The sequence below is a fragment of the Dermacentor silvarum genome, unplaced genomic scaffold (assembly GCF_013339745.2).
Source record: "Dermacentor silvarum isolate Dsil-2018 unplaced genomic scaffold, BIME_Dsil_1.4 Seq936, whole genome shotgun sequence".
NCBI classification, from domain to species: Eukaryota; Metazoa; Arthropoda; class Arachnida; order Ixodida; family Ixodidae; genus Dermacentor; species Dermacentor silvarum.
Genome location: NW_023606989.1, coordinates 44,116 through 60,769, shown reverse-complemented (window position 1 = coordinate 60,769; position 16,654 = coordinate 44,116). Strand labels below are relative to the sequence as shown.

The 16,654-nt window shown below is 47.2% G+C and overlaps 2 protein-coding genes across 2 annotated transcripts; both read right to left on the bottom strand.

Moving 5' to 3' along the window:
- Positions 1-5,802: 5,802 nt before the first annotated feature.
- Positions 5,803-7,162, bottom strand: LOC119435829 (ribosome biogenesis protein NOP53). The gene has a single exon (XM_037702537.2). It carries the CDS (start codon positions 7,137-7,139, stop codon positions 5,817-5,819), a length of 1,323 nt encoding a protein of 440 aa, XP_037558465.1. The 5' UTR covers positions 7,140-7,162; the 3' UTR covers positions 5,803-5,816.
- An 8,351-nt stretch (positions 7,163-15,513) lies between these two features.
- On the bottom strand, positions 15,514-16,410 carry LOC119435826 (homocysteine S-methyltransferase YbgG). Its single transcript, XM_037702534.2, has one exon. It carries the CDS (start codon positions 16,318-16,320, stop codon positions 15,514-15,516), a length of 807 nt encoding a protein of 268 aa, XP_037558462.2. The 5' UTR covers positions 16,321-16,410.
- Between the last annotated feature and the right edge of the window lie 244 nt (positions 16,411-16,654).

The following is a 16,654-nucleotide window of genomic DNA, read 5'->3' as shown; positions in this document are numbered from 1 at the left end:
ACCCCAGTGCCAATACATCAGTATGACGCAGTGGATTTCAAAGTATTTGTTTGTGTCTGGGCTGTTGTGATGCAGTGGAAGTCCTAAAAACTTGTCAAGTTCATTCTTTGGCTGATAGCCATCTTTGCTGATAAAACATTTACTAGCCCGAAGTAGATGCAGTCAAAATCAAGATGTCACAGCGACTTAGTGTGGGAACTTCAAATTGTCGTCACCACTGGCCTTTCCTTCTTGCGTTTTTTATGGCTTGGCAAGCCTCCTTTCACGGTTGCAGCGAGTTTTTCTGGGTATTGTAAAAAAGGTAATTTACTATGTAATACAAATGAAATCATTTTTCTCTTTATGGGCTTTCTTCAGGGGCAAATTGCTTGGGAGAGGCTCCGCTAACTGTGCTGGCTCTTTCGTGGGATTAGTTTTGAACGACTGCAACCTGCAAAGGTGGTATCGCTACAGGTGCGACTCTGACTGAGCAATGCGTGGTGGGCGCATTCTCGCACGCTGGTGTCACGGCACCCTTGCACCAGTGCACACCGTGGCTAACTGCTGCGAAGTCAAACGCACGACCACTCCAAGCATTCACCGCAGCCTTTCACCGTGCCACATGTCGGCCAACCGAAAGCACGGGCCTACTCTGACAACATGCATGCCATGTGGGTATATTTATTTATTTAAAGATACTTTCAGGCCCTTGGAGGCATTGCGTAAGAGGGAGATGTACAGCAAATGTCCTGGCACTAAAATACAAAATGAATACACTGACGGTAGCAATATCGCACAAGGTTCATTAGTGGCTAATATATAACTTGCGTGCAAGTTCAACCTGCAGTGCAAAAATTTATTAACGCAAAATCTTGCGAGAATCAAAGGATATGAGGATGTACTAAAAGAATGCCGAGACAAAATGATTGAGCTAATCAAGGCTATTGCCAAGACATAAGGCCTGTAAGAGCAGCTTTCTTGTCAAGATGCCACAGGCCAGAATCACGGAATCAATCATTAAAATTTGGACTCTTAAACCGAGTCATCACTGCCAATGCCATCCCAGTAGGAAAGGGCATAAATAAAGGACTACTGTCCCCTGCCCCCACATGATTCACTTCTGCTGTCCATGATTTTGTCTGTTAGCTCCTAATCAAGAGCCTCAATAAAAAGTCTTTCTCTCTGTATAATAGTGTCTCTTTAAAAAAGAGGGCAGTGTGCAGACAAAATCAAGCAGTCGTTAGAGCCTCTAAAGAAAATAAAAGTGGCTAGAAATATAGCAGTTTCGTTCACTCTGTTCAGAAGTGACAACATTGCATACTGATTTCGAACCAGATTTGTTATAAAAATGTCACAGTGTTGTGATGGGAAGGAAGCAGAGTGAGTACGGGCAATTGTGATTGAAGAATCCCAAGTCTTTCTTGGATGAATTGGTGCTGAGAATGAAAAGCAACGCTCAAACAACGATAGCGGAGAGTACGGTCGTCAGTTGTCAAATCTGATCTCGTGGGTTAAGTCCGTCCAACAAGTGTCAAGAGTAATCACTGGTGCTCATGCAAATTCGAAGATTGCGCAACGCTATCAGCATCATGCGTACAATCCGCTTAGATATGCCTCTCTGACTACAGATATGGCGACAATGTTTGAGAAATTTCGAATAGAGTAGGTGTGTCCTGTGCCAAGTGAAAGCTTTCCCAACGGTGATAATCCCATGAAAAATCGTTACAGACCAAAAAGTAAAGCAACTTACGCATGGTAATAATGCACCCTGAAAAAAAAAAATATGTTAGAACCAGCTTTGTTTGGCCAGCTTTGTTTCTCTCTTTGCATCTGAAAAACTACTGGTCAAGTTCTGCGTTATACTTTTTTGTTGCAATGAATACCTGTTAAGTCATTCGTTATGCAATTTTGGGGCTTTCGTGTGTATGTGTAACCAATATTGCTGCTTCAAGGATCGGCCCACTGCACTGCCTGCAGGAATGCGCAGGGTGGTATGAGATTACATGGATGTGCTTTGCCAACTTGCTTTCTCTTTAAGCTGCTTATAAGTAAAAAAAATGTGGCATACTCGAGCACACTGCCCTTTAGCTCCTCAAAGATGGTTACATAGGACTGTAGCAGGTCCAGCACAAGATTGCACACAGCTGCTCAGGAGGTAAAACAGTTAACTATTTGCTATGCATAACTCTCCAAGCACCTGCAGAGATCTGGGGCTAGGTATATCTTTGAACTGTTCATTTTTGCTTTCATTCCAACTTATCTTCACAGTCATACTATTCAGCGGTGCCCCAAGTATCCCAAGCTAATTATGAAACATGAAAAAAAAAAAAAAAAAAATGGAAAGTGAAATTATAAAAAAGAATACAACTCCCTTAAAATTTTCCCTTATAAATTTATTTCATATAGTTATTTCATGTTGCTGTGGCTAGGGCTTATGCAGCCTTGGGCCAACAAGCGAAGGTCTAGTGAGATGCTTCTGTGGCACAATCGCCAAATCAGTCACATAGCACGTGGCAGGCCACCAGCTTGTTGGTGGCCTGCCTCAATGAAATGCCATGATTATTGCCTGAAAAGTGCCCTGTCTCTCAGGGGAACAAAGACTGTGGAAGAACTGTTTAAGGGGTCAACTCACGTTGTACGAGAGATAAAATTAAGAGAAGTTTTAGCTGAATCAGTGCCCGAACTTGCATTCTACAAGACAACAGAGTACACCATGTGAAGTCATTGGTCATAATGACAGGCTACAAGATATTGGTACACTCAACCAATCATTTCAGAATGCTCGCTCCAAGTCCTCTTTGCCTGTTCTAATGCGCAAAATATGCTATAACCTGCTGTACTGTTCACAATTCTCAATGACTACTAGGAGGCAGCTGAGAAAGGTGTTACACCCATTTAGCTGTTGCAAGGTTACAAATGACCACGCTTGAACATAAAGAGAACTGGAACAGCTAATGGCTCGGCAGCTCGATAGCACAGACTTGCTTCATCATCTCATGATGTCACCAGTCCTCGATGTTTCATCAGCCAGAGGAGTAAGAGGCCCCTTTTCTTTCCTCAACATAATTTACAGCACGAAGGTGTACATACATAATTCTAATAGAAAGCATCAGCTAGTTCCAAAATTGACATAGGACCAATCTATTTCTGCTGATAATACACTGAAACGCCTCAACCAGGAAATTGAGTGTATAATGAAGCCCTCCTATGTTCCTGCCAAATTTTTATCTTTCATATGTATTTTGAATGAGAAGAGGGGAAACCCAGTGGCCTGATTTCTGTTAATCACAAAAGCATAGGGAAGGTATTTGAAATTTTAACTGAAAAGTAAAAACAATAAGGTAAAGGGAAATGAAATGGACAAAAAGAAAGTGGGTAACACTGTACTGCAGCAGATGTGGGTTCAGCTCCCACTGGCGGAAAGTTGCTTCTTCGTTAACGTTAATTTCCCTTTATCTTGTCATTTCTACAGTTCAATTTTAAAAAATAATTTCCCTTATACTTTCCTTGGATATGCATTGCGAATGCCTCTATAATGAAGGCCACCATGAATTTGCAACTACGAGGAAGGAACTTGAGTATCCCCGTCGGTTGATTTGTTGCACAACAAATGCACTTTGTGACGCTGCCACTGGGGGGCCTTCCATAGCCACAGCTGAGCTGTGGTGTGCGATGGAAACGCCGGTCGACACTACGTGGACCACGCGGGAGGATAGCTATGGGGGCCCTTACCACTCCCCAACACAAGTGTCTGCTTGGAACAGATAGCCGACATTGTCGCAGCAAGAAGGAAGCGAAAGTTGACGAAGACAACAGTGATGAAGACCCTGCAGATGAACTGAGTATTTTGACTAGGGAAGCAACAGTGAATTTTGACGCTCTGTGGCTGTGTCGCAAATCCCAGGTTTTGCTGCAACACACGCCGTGAAGTTTGGTGCCTTTAAAGCACCTCCATCCACGTGCCCCTGCCACTTTTGCTAAGCAAGGCAAACCTTTGATCTACGCTGCTGTTCCCCGATTCGCCGATCATACCAGTTCCGCTTCTGCAATTACCGCTTCCTGAATTTTCGCTTGTTGAACGTTCGCACCTGTACGCAGCAGTGACGTCATCGCTTCCACTTAAAACCAGAAGTTGGGCTACGCATTCGCTTGACATCAGAAGCTGAAGGGATGAGCGAAGAAGCTCAGAGGCAGTACTTTAACCTGGTAGGCGAAATTGTGTAAGGAGGGGCTTTAGGTGCCATAAGGTCAGCTGCAGCTACTCATTGTCATTTGAACAAAATGTGCACAAGAAAATATGTAAATTCTTTCACTAAGTACCTCTGGAAATCATTTTGAACTAGGGTTGTAATTTGGGGAAAGTGCTTAGCCTACTCCATTGCGAGCGGTATGGTGCACTACCTTTACAATTATGCGACCTGTACAACAGAGGAACGTGAAGGTCAAAACACGTAAAAGTGTTTGACTGCATAGTTATTACATCACCCCACTGCAACCATGCATTCCCATCAAGATCAGTTTCTTGTGATCCAGCACAGCTGAATGTGGTTACTAATTCACACTTAAGTTTTTTCTGCACATAACCAGTGGGCAGTTCTTTTGCAGCACGTCTTCATAGTACATTGACAACATAAGTATTCTTATGAGCTTACCTATCTCTTCAGAACCAACTGCAACATAGCTGTCTTCAGCCATATCTTCTCTTACGTATGTATGCCACTGTTATGTCAGGCAGTGGTATAAACCAGAACATCCAGCACTGCTAGGAAGCGGACGTCTTTTGCCAGTGATTGCAAGAACTGGCAAAAAGAACAACCATGACAGCACTTGGCCTGTACTTATCTCATGCTTGCTGCCAGTGTTCACATGGCATGGCTCTGCCGTCAGCTGCCCTGTCATCAAACCCAATGTAGAGAGCTGCCTTCCCTCCCCCAAACGAGTGGCCAACATTAGCAAGTTTTGGGTTAGGGGACACAAACTCCACTCTGGGCTATTTGCACTCTTGTACGCTCAGCGGTTTGCGTCCCAGTACTGTGCTTAATCTAAACGTATGTGCCAGAGTAAAATACGTCTGGTCTATACACACTGCACACCAGTGGCGCACTGACAGGGGCGGGGGGGTTCTAACCCCCCCTGAGGCCAAGTTACCCCCCTCCCCCCACGCGTCTAGCCCCACCAGTCCAACGTGTTCCTTCAGTAATCTGTTCACATTGTCATTACAATTCAGGAGGTGGCTTGAGGTCAAACTTTCCTGATTAACAAAAACACTCTGTCACTGTCTTGTATTTATTCATGCACTCTTAAATTCAAGGAGGGTCAACCACGTGCTCAATGGCTTTCTGTTGAATTCCACTGAAGCAGCTCAAGGCGGAAAAAAGACACCATTTTTGCCTTTCAAGGGTTGCCATGCAGTTTGACCCCTTTTCTTTCGTTGCGCCTTTTAGTACTGCAACTCTGAGACGCGCAATCATCTGCACACTCGTAAACTTGAGCATACCCCCCCCCCCCCCACCTCACATACGCACAAAAATTCAACCCCCCCTGGCACAGATCCTGGGTGCCCTACTGCTGCACACAGCCACTGCTAGCCTTCATTTTTGCCCCACACAAGGCCAGCCATAGGCAGAGGTCTTGTGGCACCTTCTGGCTTCAGTTGTAGAAACTGCTCGACAACTATGTACATTACTACCATGCCGACAACAATCATTCACTTTGGAAATGGCACAACGCACTTGTCACGCAAAGAGGTAACCGTCAGTTTCTTGATGGTTACCATCTGACAAAGCTGAAAGTGCGAGACACGAGGTCAGGAACACAGAAAAGGAAGACCTCATCATTTATTGGAGCTCCTTTTTCCACCTCTGCTCGTCAGCCTCGGCAAACTGCCTGTGCGAGCGCTTTACAGCCTTCTTGGGTTTGTACTTAACCACCTTCTTCTGCTGCTGGCGTGTTTCAATCACGTTTCGACGCTGCAGACTTTTATAGCGGTCCTCAAGCACGTTTATCTCGGGCCGCAGCTCGCGCAGCGAATCCCGCAGTTCGCTAGACAGCTTCAGCGGCAAGTCTGGTTCCTCGTACTTGTACGCGCTCAGCCGCCGCGCGCCGTACAACTTGTCCACCTCGCGCTGCTGGCGACGCTTCTGACGCGCCTCGGACGCCTCGGCGTTGCGCCGAAGGTCCGCCTTCAGCGTCCGTATCCGGTACACGTCGTTGGCCAGCACACGCGCCTTCTTGCGCTCCAAGGCCTCTCGACGCAACCTCTTCTGCTCCGCGGCGCGACGCCTTTGCTGCCGAGTCTTACGAGCGGCACTCGGTGCTGGCAACGCGGGCGCTTCGGCCGTTGCTTCGCCGTCAGAAGCTGTCAGCTCACTGGCCTGGTCGTCATCCTCTTCCTGGTCGTAAAGTCCTTGCGACATCTCGGCGAGCCTGTCCTGCTCGGTGGGCCAGTCGCGCTTATTCGGCATCGCAAGGCAGCGGTCGAGGCGGCGTTCCTCGTGCAGCTTTCGCTGCTCGACCTCCACCGCCCGCCGCAGAAGGTCCTGGTGGTCGGCGTGCGACGGGTTGTACGACGTTCCCGGGTGCGGCGGCTCCACCGCTGGAAGCAGCGACGGTTTCTGGTGTCGGTGGGACGGTACGCGATGTTTACCATCCCCAGCCACCGTTGACGCCTCTTCGCTGTCTTCGCCCCATAGGTCGCGAAGTCCTGTCAAGTCGAACCGGCTCGTGGTGACTTTTGCTTTTCGCGCAACGCTGCGCAGGCGGTCGACGGTGCCTTGTTCAAGCCGCTTGGCGAGACGCTGCCTCTGCGTTTCGCGAACTTCGGCGGGCTTGCGGGCGTCAGGGTCCCGCACGCGGCGCGGCTGCACCGGTGCCTTTACCTTGGAGCTTGGCTCGAGGTTTCTGAAGCATGTCAGCTTGCGGTTGCGGCGCAGCTTCCTGCTCGCAGCACTAGCGGGAGCCGAGCTCTTCGGCGCTGCGGGCAGCTTATCCACGAAGAACAACTGCTCGTCCGGCTTACTGGCCACAGAGCCGCCGATACGCTCGTCTAAGCGCTGGTCTTCAAGGAACTCTTCTACATCGTTGATGTCGCAATGCTTCTTCCACCCTTTTTTACGGTTCTTACTGACTCCAACACGTTTGCGCTTCACGGTCGCTGCCATTTTGACGTGAAAAAGAAATGTTGACTTGGGCTCTGACTGGATTTGACTACAAATCCGACTAGATTTTGAAGGTTGCCAGCCTGTGAAGCTGTGGTTGTTGCCTAAAACGTTGTCGCAGTTTCACCCGAAAGGCGAAGCACAAATTGCGATAGCAAATTAGTAGAGAGCAATACGGAGTAAGGACAGTAGTTTTATCAGCTGTATAAACTTGGACATGCAGCAGCACCAGCAACGCACAGAACTTGCCGACGCCGTCGGCGCTTTGCCCGCGTTCGCACCGAACGCACGCGGCGTTTTTATACGTATTTGGTGCCGCAGCTAAACGTCGCCTCCCCTCCCTCCCTCCCGTCCCCCCACAACCTTTCGCGCGACGGAAAAAGTTGCGTTTGCTCTCTATATATGGAAAGGAGGAAAGAGACGCTTAATTCTGCAGCCCTTCAGGAAGCACGGCGCAGAACGCGCGTTTGCTCTCCGACGTGCGTTCGCTCCCCGTGAAATCGCGCGTCCCTCGCTCCCTTTCACTCGCACATACAGCTTCTGGAGCGCGGCGACGATTTCATCGCCGTTAGCGTCATACGGAACCTCACGGCGACGACGACGACGACGGCAGAAATCTGCTTTGGAGTGTCCATGTAATTGCTATTGCAATAAAAGCATGTCTGTGGCCCAACTGCTTCTTTGCGCCCCCTCCACCTCTATTAACGCGACAGCGTTATGTGCCCCATGTCGCTGAAAATCCGGCGTTGGCGTTAAGCACTGTACCTCATCGGCGTCCGGCGGAAATAATCATGCCGAACCACCCGGACTACACAGGCCCTCCGCGTGGCGCAAGGCATTAGTGAAGAAAAATTGAATTTCTCAAAGTAAAATCCGTCAAAGAAATCGTAAAGTACGATTTAACTGCAACCCACATGCGTGATAGCGTCGGATTGTAATTTAACTATACGCTAAAAAAAAAAAAAAAAAAAAAAAAAAAAAGCGCCTCATAAGCAGCCAGGGATCTTTGAATGATATAAGCGTTCGCTGTACTTTGGCTCTTGGCAACATTGAGGGGAATGTTGAAAACCGAGCCTTTCTAAATTTTGGACACGCGCGCGCCTCGGGCAACAGCAAAGAATTAATAAACTGAGAAAAGGTCCTAGGGCCTTCACATTTTGATATAAAAATGTCTTCCCAGCAATGCACTCGTGTTTAAAAGTGAAGCCGACTTTAAGGGGATCAGCGTAAGCTTGGTTTTTGTAAGCTGGCTTTCCCACGTGGTGTGTTGTAGTGAAACCTACTCATAAAGAAAAATGTGATGCGAACGGAGCCCGATAACTAGGGCTCCGTGTTTTCGGAATTTATTTTTCTTGAAATTCGGAGGGTGTTTTTCGGAGTTTATTTTCTGGCGGAAATTCAGAGTTTATTTCTCGTAAATCCCCAGTTCTCCGAAATTCGGAGTTAAATTTTGCATTATTCTCAAAACTCCAAAATCTTAGATGAAATGATACTTTACGGGGTTGCTGTCACTGATGGAAGCACGTTCCTTTTGATTGATGATTCTCAGCTTTGAAAACGCCCTTTAAACGTTCGCGCTAGAAGACTCAGCGCGCAGCGAGAAAGCACTGGCCACTGGACAGTATGAAGTCTCCAAAGCGACAGGGGTTCAACAATATTGCTGATTAATTAGCTCTGATAGTTGGCAAAATCACCCATGAGTTGGCTCATGTCGTCAGTTTAAAAACACACTATAACTTAAAAATCGGAGCATAGATTTCGAACGCGCGGGGTAACTCATGCTTCACATTTAGATTCACAATTTGAACACTATGCCAAAACGATTTAATGGTGTACTGGACTGCATTGAAAAGGTTCCTCTTAAGTGATCGTCTCCACTTTTCAGCAACAGCAGCGTAGTATCCATGAAGGTCTGCGATAGTCGTTGAGCGGTCATACGTCTCTCGCTCCATGCACGACAAGCCCTTTGTTAAATGTGCGATGGGTGTGGTCTACGAGATACTGTTGACGTGAGGTAAAGCTTATATCAGCCAAACCGGCCGATGTATCAATAACTGCTTAGAACATGCCCTTTCGATATAGAATGGAACAGGGTCATATTGGCCGTTAAAATCAGAGTTTATCTGATAAATCCGAATTGTCAAAAATTTTACCGGGGAGTGTTTATCGGATTTTTTCGTATTTATCCGAAAACACGGAGCCCTACCGATAGTGCTATCGCATTCCACTCTTAAGCGAAGCTTAAGCGTCCTCCAATTATTTAAGGAGGCACTGGCCAATGCTTCCTTTAGAAGTAAAGGAGGCATTGCACTGGCTCAAGGCCCACCGGCACCACACAGAGAGAGAAACAAGGACAGGCAGGGAGGTTTTCTAACCATACGGATGTCCAGTTTGCTACCCTGCACGGTGGGGAGCTGCGTGAACAGTCAAAGCTGGTTGAAGTGACTACGGAGACGAGATAGTTCTTCATGTGGTTTGACTAAGGTCCCTAGTAGATAAAACAAGCTTCCTTAGGTTTGACATGACATGAGAAATGCGCAATTTCCGGGGGCTACGTTTCTGGGCAATGGTGGCTGCGGGTAAACAACTCGTGACATCACATCAATGCCAAAAGCCATCTCTCCTCCTTGTTGTGGACCGATTTAAAGTATTCTACAATAAAACGTGGCAAAAAGACATTGACAGTAGAAGAATGCGATCAAATATAAGCAGAAGAAGGTTTGCAAGTGCTCTCACAGGCTGTTTGCCGAGGCTGATGAGCAGAGGAGGAAAATAAACTTTCAATAAGTGCTCAAGCATCCTGACTGTGCCTGCACTTCGCTCTTGTGGTTTGTCAGATATCTGAGGCAACACTATGCACATATTGCAAGGGCTTCCACTGCGTGCAATCTCTAAAGCTCATGGTTGTTCAGAGAGAGAGAATAGACATCTTTATTATGTAAATGCAGCTTTGGGGAGGCGTCCTCATTCCAGAATGCCTTGAGCTCGGGCCGCGTCCTGGGCCCTCGCAATCAGCCGTTGCCGATCTTTGGGTCGGAGCTGGCCAAGGCTCTCTCCCAAGCTCATTGGTGTGGTAAGGGTTCGGAGGATTGAGTGGTGCCTCTCTGCAACCCCTACTATGTGCCTGAAAAACCCGGGCTCTGCGCAGAAGCGGCATTGCGGAGAGAATTGTGTAGGGGCTATGAGGTGATTTCTGGTTGGGTGGGGGAATGTATTAACCTGTAGAGCTCGGAGGAATCGCTCCTGCTCTTTAGGTAGCGACTTGTGTGGGGTGCATAGCTTGTAGTGTTGTGCGATGTCTTGGTACGAGACTAGAGGGTGCATGCGCTCGGGTTCAGATTTCTCGGCGTCGGCTTGGTGGGTCAAATCTCGAGCCATGTGGTTGGTGACCTCGTTGCCAGGAATGCTGTGATGAGCTGGCGCCCACATGATCATGACTGATCTGGTTGGCAGATTTGATTTGATGATATCTTGAGTGTAGTGGCATGAATTCTACTGCTAGGGAAGTTGCGGCACGCCTTTTGGGAGTCGGGCACTATGACTTCAACCTCTGTTTGGGAGAGTGTGAGGGCTATGGCCGCTTCCTCGGCTTGGAGAGGATTGTATACTGGGTGAGCGAAATGCTGCTCCGATGTTTCTTTGTTGATGATTACAAGTGGCTGTTGTGGCTACGCGTCTGGGGTAAGACCCCTGTAGAGGGTAAAGTCCCATATTGCTTGTGTATGGCCCGGGCCTGGGTTTCCCTTCGCTGTGCGTGGTGCACTGGGTGCATGTTGCGAGGTAGAGGAGGTACGGTGAAGTTGCTCCGGAATAAGCTAACAGTCTGAGGGCGGCGATGGCTGAGAGGGGCAGAGAGCCCAGGAGTAAGAGGATGGACCTCCCCGCTTCCGTAACCGCCAACCTTGTTCGCTGGCTAAATAAATTGTGCCTCGATCAGCCTCCTCGGCCATGTTGTGCACTCCTAGTCGTAGTAGACTTCTGTGGTACGTACTGATCGGCAGGCCCATCGCCTGCTTATATGACTTTCTGATCATTGTGTTGTTCACTGTTTGGCCGTAATGACCGTGAGCACATATAAACGCTCACACTGGGCAGTTCATGCAACTAAAGCCAGATGACATACTATAGTCTGCATCTGGCCCTCGGTACTTGACTGACCTTATGCAGAGAGTCAAACGCAAGGCTGGCAGTGGCTGTGTGCAGTGTTTCATAGTGCTGGCTGCAGTACAATGTTGCATACTTTGAGATATGACAAATTAAAGAAGCTACATTACAGATGGCTCTAAAGACATTGGTTGGCTCATAAGAAGCCCAACTTGTCTGTACATAGAATACAAAAGTGTGTTCTGTATATAAACAAGCAATGCGTGGGGGCTAATTGGTGTCTATAAGCATAGCGGGGTGTAGCACAAATGGGAATGAAAGACAAAGGAAGGCAGGGTTCCGCGCAAGCACTTGTGCCTGCCCCTTCTTCATTTCATCTTCCATTTCTGTTTACACTATGTGCAGCCATGCTAAGGACTGCCCAGTTATGTGCACAATCGCGTAAATGCAAATGAACAACTTATGTATTCAGCTCTTCTGGATCACAAAAGAAAACAAAAAGTACCTTGAAGAGAGCACATAGATTGTGGCAGATTGTGGTGATATCACTATTAGCAGCAGAAAGTGCATGGTTGTCTTAAATTTCAGCCTTGTGCATGTGAAACTTACTCGAGTTACATTACTTGGATGCTAGCTCACCTATAAGCCGTAGTGTAACTATGTCAAGCAACACTAATAGTGCACTTGAGAACAAACTTTGCCGAGGCGACAATAACCGTTAGTTTATCTTTTGTGGTTAATTTAATCATGTTTGAAACATCTGAACTAATCTGCACTTGCTGCACTTACCCACCGTGCTGAGGTAATGATGCTGTTGTGTGGCATAATTTTGTCAGTCCTGTCAGGGCCAAAATACAGATGTTGACATAAGAGTGATAACAGAGTGATTGCCTGTCAGCCCAATTGATGTGTTCTGCAGGTGCCATGGTATTTACTTAGACAATGGTGATTGCAGTGAACTTTCACAAGCAAAAGTAATTTTCTTATAGAAGCGATCGTAAGGGTCACAATAATGCTGATGCATTGATTGCTGTCTCTGAAGGATTACTTGATAACATACTTTCATTCAAATAAATAACAAAGCTGTAGTATTGTGTGCTTGTTATCGTCCACCTGATGCAGAAACAACATTCTGAGATTACTTGTATGACTGTCCAAACCAATTTTGTCACTAGTCCAATTTTTCTTCTTGGGGACTTGAATTATCCTGCTATCTCATGGAACAGTGAATATCCCATCTGTTAATTCTGGTTCTTCAGAATCCAAAAGATTTATTGATGGCACACACATTTAACCTTTCACAACTTGTTACAGAAATTGGTTTATTGAAAGGTTGACAGCACATATACTAGTACAGAAAAAAACAAGATGAAATTATGCAAATCCGATGCATACGTTCGAAATCTGCGTTAAGCTAAGTGGATACAATGAATAATGTTATGATCAACGTAGTTCAGGCAAGTGTGCAAGGTACCGAAGGTCTTTGTTCAATGAGGACAAAGACACTGATCGAACAAAAAACTCAGATACCTTGCATGCATGCCTAAACCTTGTTAACATTATCTGTTGTGTCTGCTTGCTATCGTTTTTTTTGTACATATCCTGTTAACCTTTTAATAAATGCAAGTTGGAAGTAGTGCCGTGTTTGTTCTACCTGTTTGTTTGCCTCTGTCTCGATCATAACATGCTTTTGCAAGTTTACTATGAATTAGCAACTCGTCCAAGTTCACACCCCAATAGATTTTCGATCACAGTGCAAACCAAGCAAATATACAGAGAAGGCACTCGACAGAGGTGTTTTCTCATGCAAGGGCACCGAGACAGCTTTCCCAATGCATGGCCAAATGAACACATACATGTGAACCTACAGTGGAGACACAGTGGTTGCCACATCGGACTACAGGAAATGTGCTTATGTTCAAGCAGATCTGGCCTAGTCTTCAAGGCACACCGTAGCTTCTTTGATCAGACATCTAGGGTTTGGCGGCAGGAAATCGAATGGGTATGTGCATACGTTAGCCTTCTGCTGTGGGCTCACGTGGCACGAGTGGCACATGTCACACGTTTCTTAAGTTGATTAATTGCGTAACAAAACGAAATAAGTAAACTTTGAGTGAGAAATTTCCTCACGTTGTGAATTTTTTTTGCTGTTTTACCTCTTTCATGAAGGGGATGTGAACTCAAAGAAGGTATGTTATAATAGAAATTTTAAAATACCCTAAAGAGAAAAAATGGTTTTAGCTGCATTAGTAAACTGCCCTTCCACATCACCAAAAAGCCTCACCCACTGCGAGAAGCCACTTGGTAAGCAATAAAAGAATGCAAGAATGAATGATGGGTGGCGACGACACATTGAAATTCCTTCACCAGCTTGCCACGAGTTCATACATGTTGGCGTCAGTTGCTCGGGCCCAGTTAAATTTTTATCGGTAAAAATGTACTGCATTGTATTCTAAAAGAGCCAAGGACTCAACTTAGGAAATTTCAAGAACGTTTCTGAATGGGAACGGCCGAAATGAAAAAAAAAAAAAGATGCTTTGCAATCCCTAATGTCACTCTGATGTAGCAGCCCAGGGTGTCCGCGCAAAATTCAAAATGAAACTTTGACCGCCATTTTCTTTTCTAATAATCAACCGATTACCTCAAAATCAACGAGAGTAGTCTTTCAAGGATACTTCCAAAATGTAAACTAATTCAGCCTTTTTCCGAGTGCCCCTTTAAAATTGGGAGGGTTGAAATACTTGCTTAGTGTCGCAAATCTTTAAAGCAAAGCTTCTAGCAAACCCTTCCGGACTTTACTGATTGTGGCTGCTGCTGTCTTGTTGGATAACTCCATAAAAATACAGAAATGCGTGCAGAATGGTGGGATCAAACCTTGATCTTCCAGCACAAGAGCCCGATACTCTAGCCATTGGGCCACAATCATACGTATACTTGTCTCGCGCCAATGCAAAGTAGATCTTACATACGACTGGCACATGCATTACATCGCATAGCAGTGTGCAAAAGTGCCACGTGCACACACCAGTTTCCATTTTGTCACACACGCTGAAATGAAATGGACGAATGATAGTCAACCTGATGGCTGTCTTTCACTTCTTACTTCTCATGGCCATACACCTCTTCTCACTATCTTCCCCCCTTTTATTTTCTCTTCTTGCTGTTTTTATGCAATGCTATCTGTTCATTTAACATCTGTCTAGCTTCTGTAATATGCAAATTTCTTTGTTTTGTGCCAATTTTTGAATACTCGTATGTATCGATATCTTCATACCGATTGTATTTTGTTATAAAGTGTACCACATGCCCCCCCCCCCCCTCACCCTATGCCTCTTCGTAGGCCTGTGAGGTCTTTCTAAAAAATAATAATAATAATTAAATAACATCGCGTCCATCCTCGTGACATCACTGCATCGACATCATGTAGTGTGCACTCGCACGGACTGCTGTATACATTTCGGCACAGCTTGTGAACGCTGTAGTCCATAAACACTAGCGTTGCATGGGATGACAGGTTTACAGAATCCATCTAGTTTCATGGCAGTTAATGAACCTTCACGAAAGCTTATTCCGAGATGTATGTTGGATCAGGATAATTTTAAAGAGGAACATGCACAGTGACGGCAGACAAGAAAATGCAAGTTATTGGGAGTAAACAGAACAGGTACTGTCCTGTACGTTCAGCTCATAAAGCTGATTCTGCCTGGTGTTTGTAGTCTCGATTGCTCCATAATGAGTCCGAAAACATGACCTAAATATGAGACATTCGGCAAATATTCGACAGCTACAAAATAGGCATGAGAACTGACAAATGTAACAGAATCAGTGCAGCCGAGGCACTTTTATTGCTGGTATACATGCACGTTCAGCCTGCGCTACTGCGACGAGACTGTTCTCTTCTGGAATTTAGTAGGACAACGGTAGCGCTCTGTATGCGAGTGCGCAACGAAGACGACTTATCACGCTGACGCGAGACTGTTTACAACCTTGGCGACGCCACTGATATCGTCCGGCCCAGTCCTGCAACAGCCGCCAATCCACCGTGCGTTGAGGTCGATCCATTCGGGGACGTACGCCGAAAGGGGCTTGCGCGTCGCTCGGTCGTCCGGAAGCCAGCCGGACGAACTGTACATCTCGCCGCTATTTGGATAGGCAATAAAGGGGACCCGAAGGGGTCCGACGGACCGAAAGGCGGCCGCCACCGATTCCGGAGGGCAACAGTTGACGCCGACGGCGATAATCTGTCCATAGGCATCGGCGAGCAAGCATTCGTTCATAGCCTCTGCGAGCGGCTCCCTTGGCCGTGCAGTGCGGTGCATCCGCGAAGTGCTAAAGCTGAGCCACGCCTGGGTGCCGGGGAACTGGCCAGCAACTGTACAAGTGCCACCGCCTCGCGCGCCGCCGGTATCGTCTCGAAGGCTAGCACGTCGCAGCCGGCCGCGACTAGACACCGAACACGGGGCCGGTGCCACTCGACGAGCTCTTCGACGCTCTTGACTTCTGCGTACGCGCCGGTGTACTCGGACAAGTCCGCCTGCGCGGCGCCGTACGGCCCGACGGAGCCAGCGACGATCACGCCCGGTCGTCCGCACTGTTCCCGCGCCGCGACGGCGGCCGTGCAGCTGCGAGCTATCAGCGCCTCGGCCTCGGAAGCGCCGACGCCGAGGTGAGACTGCAGGTTGTCGACGTTCGCTTGGTAGCTGCACGTCGTGACGACGTCGGCGCCGCACTTGATGTAGCTCTTGTGCACGTCTACTATCGCCGGGAGGTCAGTGACGAGTACCCTGGCGCTCCAGAGAGGATCTTTCGGCAGTATCAAACCCCGGTCGCTCAGCTGCGACCCCGTGCTCCCATCCAAAACACGCACCGGCCCGCCTGAGTTCGCGGGCGCCGCCATGTTTAAAAGGCGTGGATATGGATTGGACTTCGCCAGGCTGGTCAGGCTTCGCGGCTTCCAGAGGTTCCGCACCTTCCAGACAAAGTTCTTGTTCCAGAGTGCAACAGCCATGGCGGAAATACGAGTGGTACTAAACACGAGAATGGTGGTAGAGTGTACTAATTGTGGAAGAAACTGCTGCATCCGTTTATTTGTAGGTATTCCGTGCCAACCTTTAACGTGAGTAATTCATCTTTCAACTCATTATGCTTATAATAAAAGGTTGGGGCGGGTTCAGGGAGTACAATGCATTAAGGAACGAGAACGGAAGAAAACAATGACATGTGAAACGGTTCGTCCGTCAGATCGTGTTCTCGCTCTTTTTTCAACAACTTGTTTGAGCAACAGCTCATTTAATCATCACATGTACTTAGTTTTTAATAAGCCAAATGGCATTACTGCGCGGTGGCATTCACGAATTGCATCTGTTGCTTTAGTGCAAGTGTCTTTTCTTGCCACACACACACACCACACACAC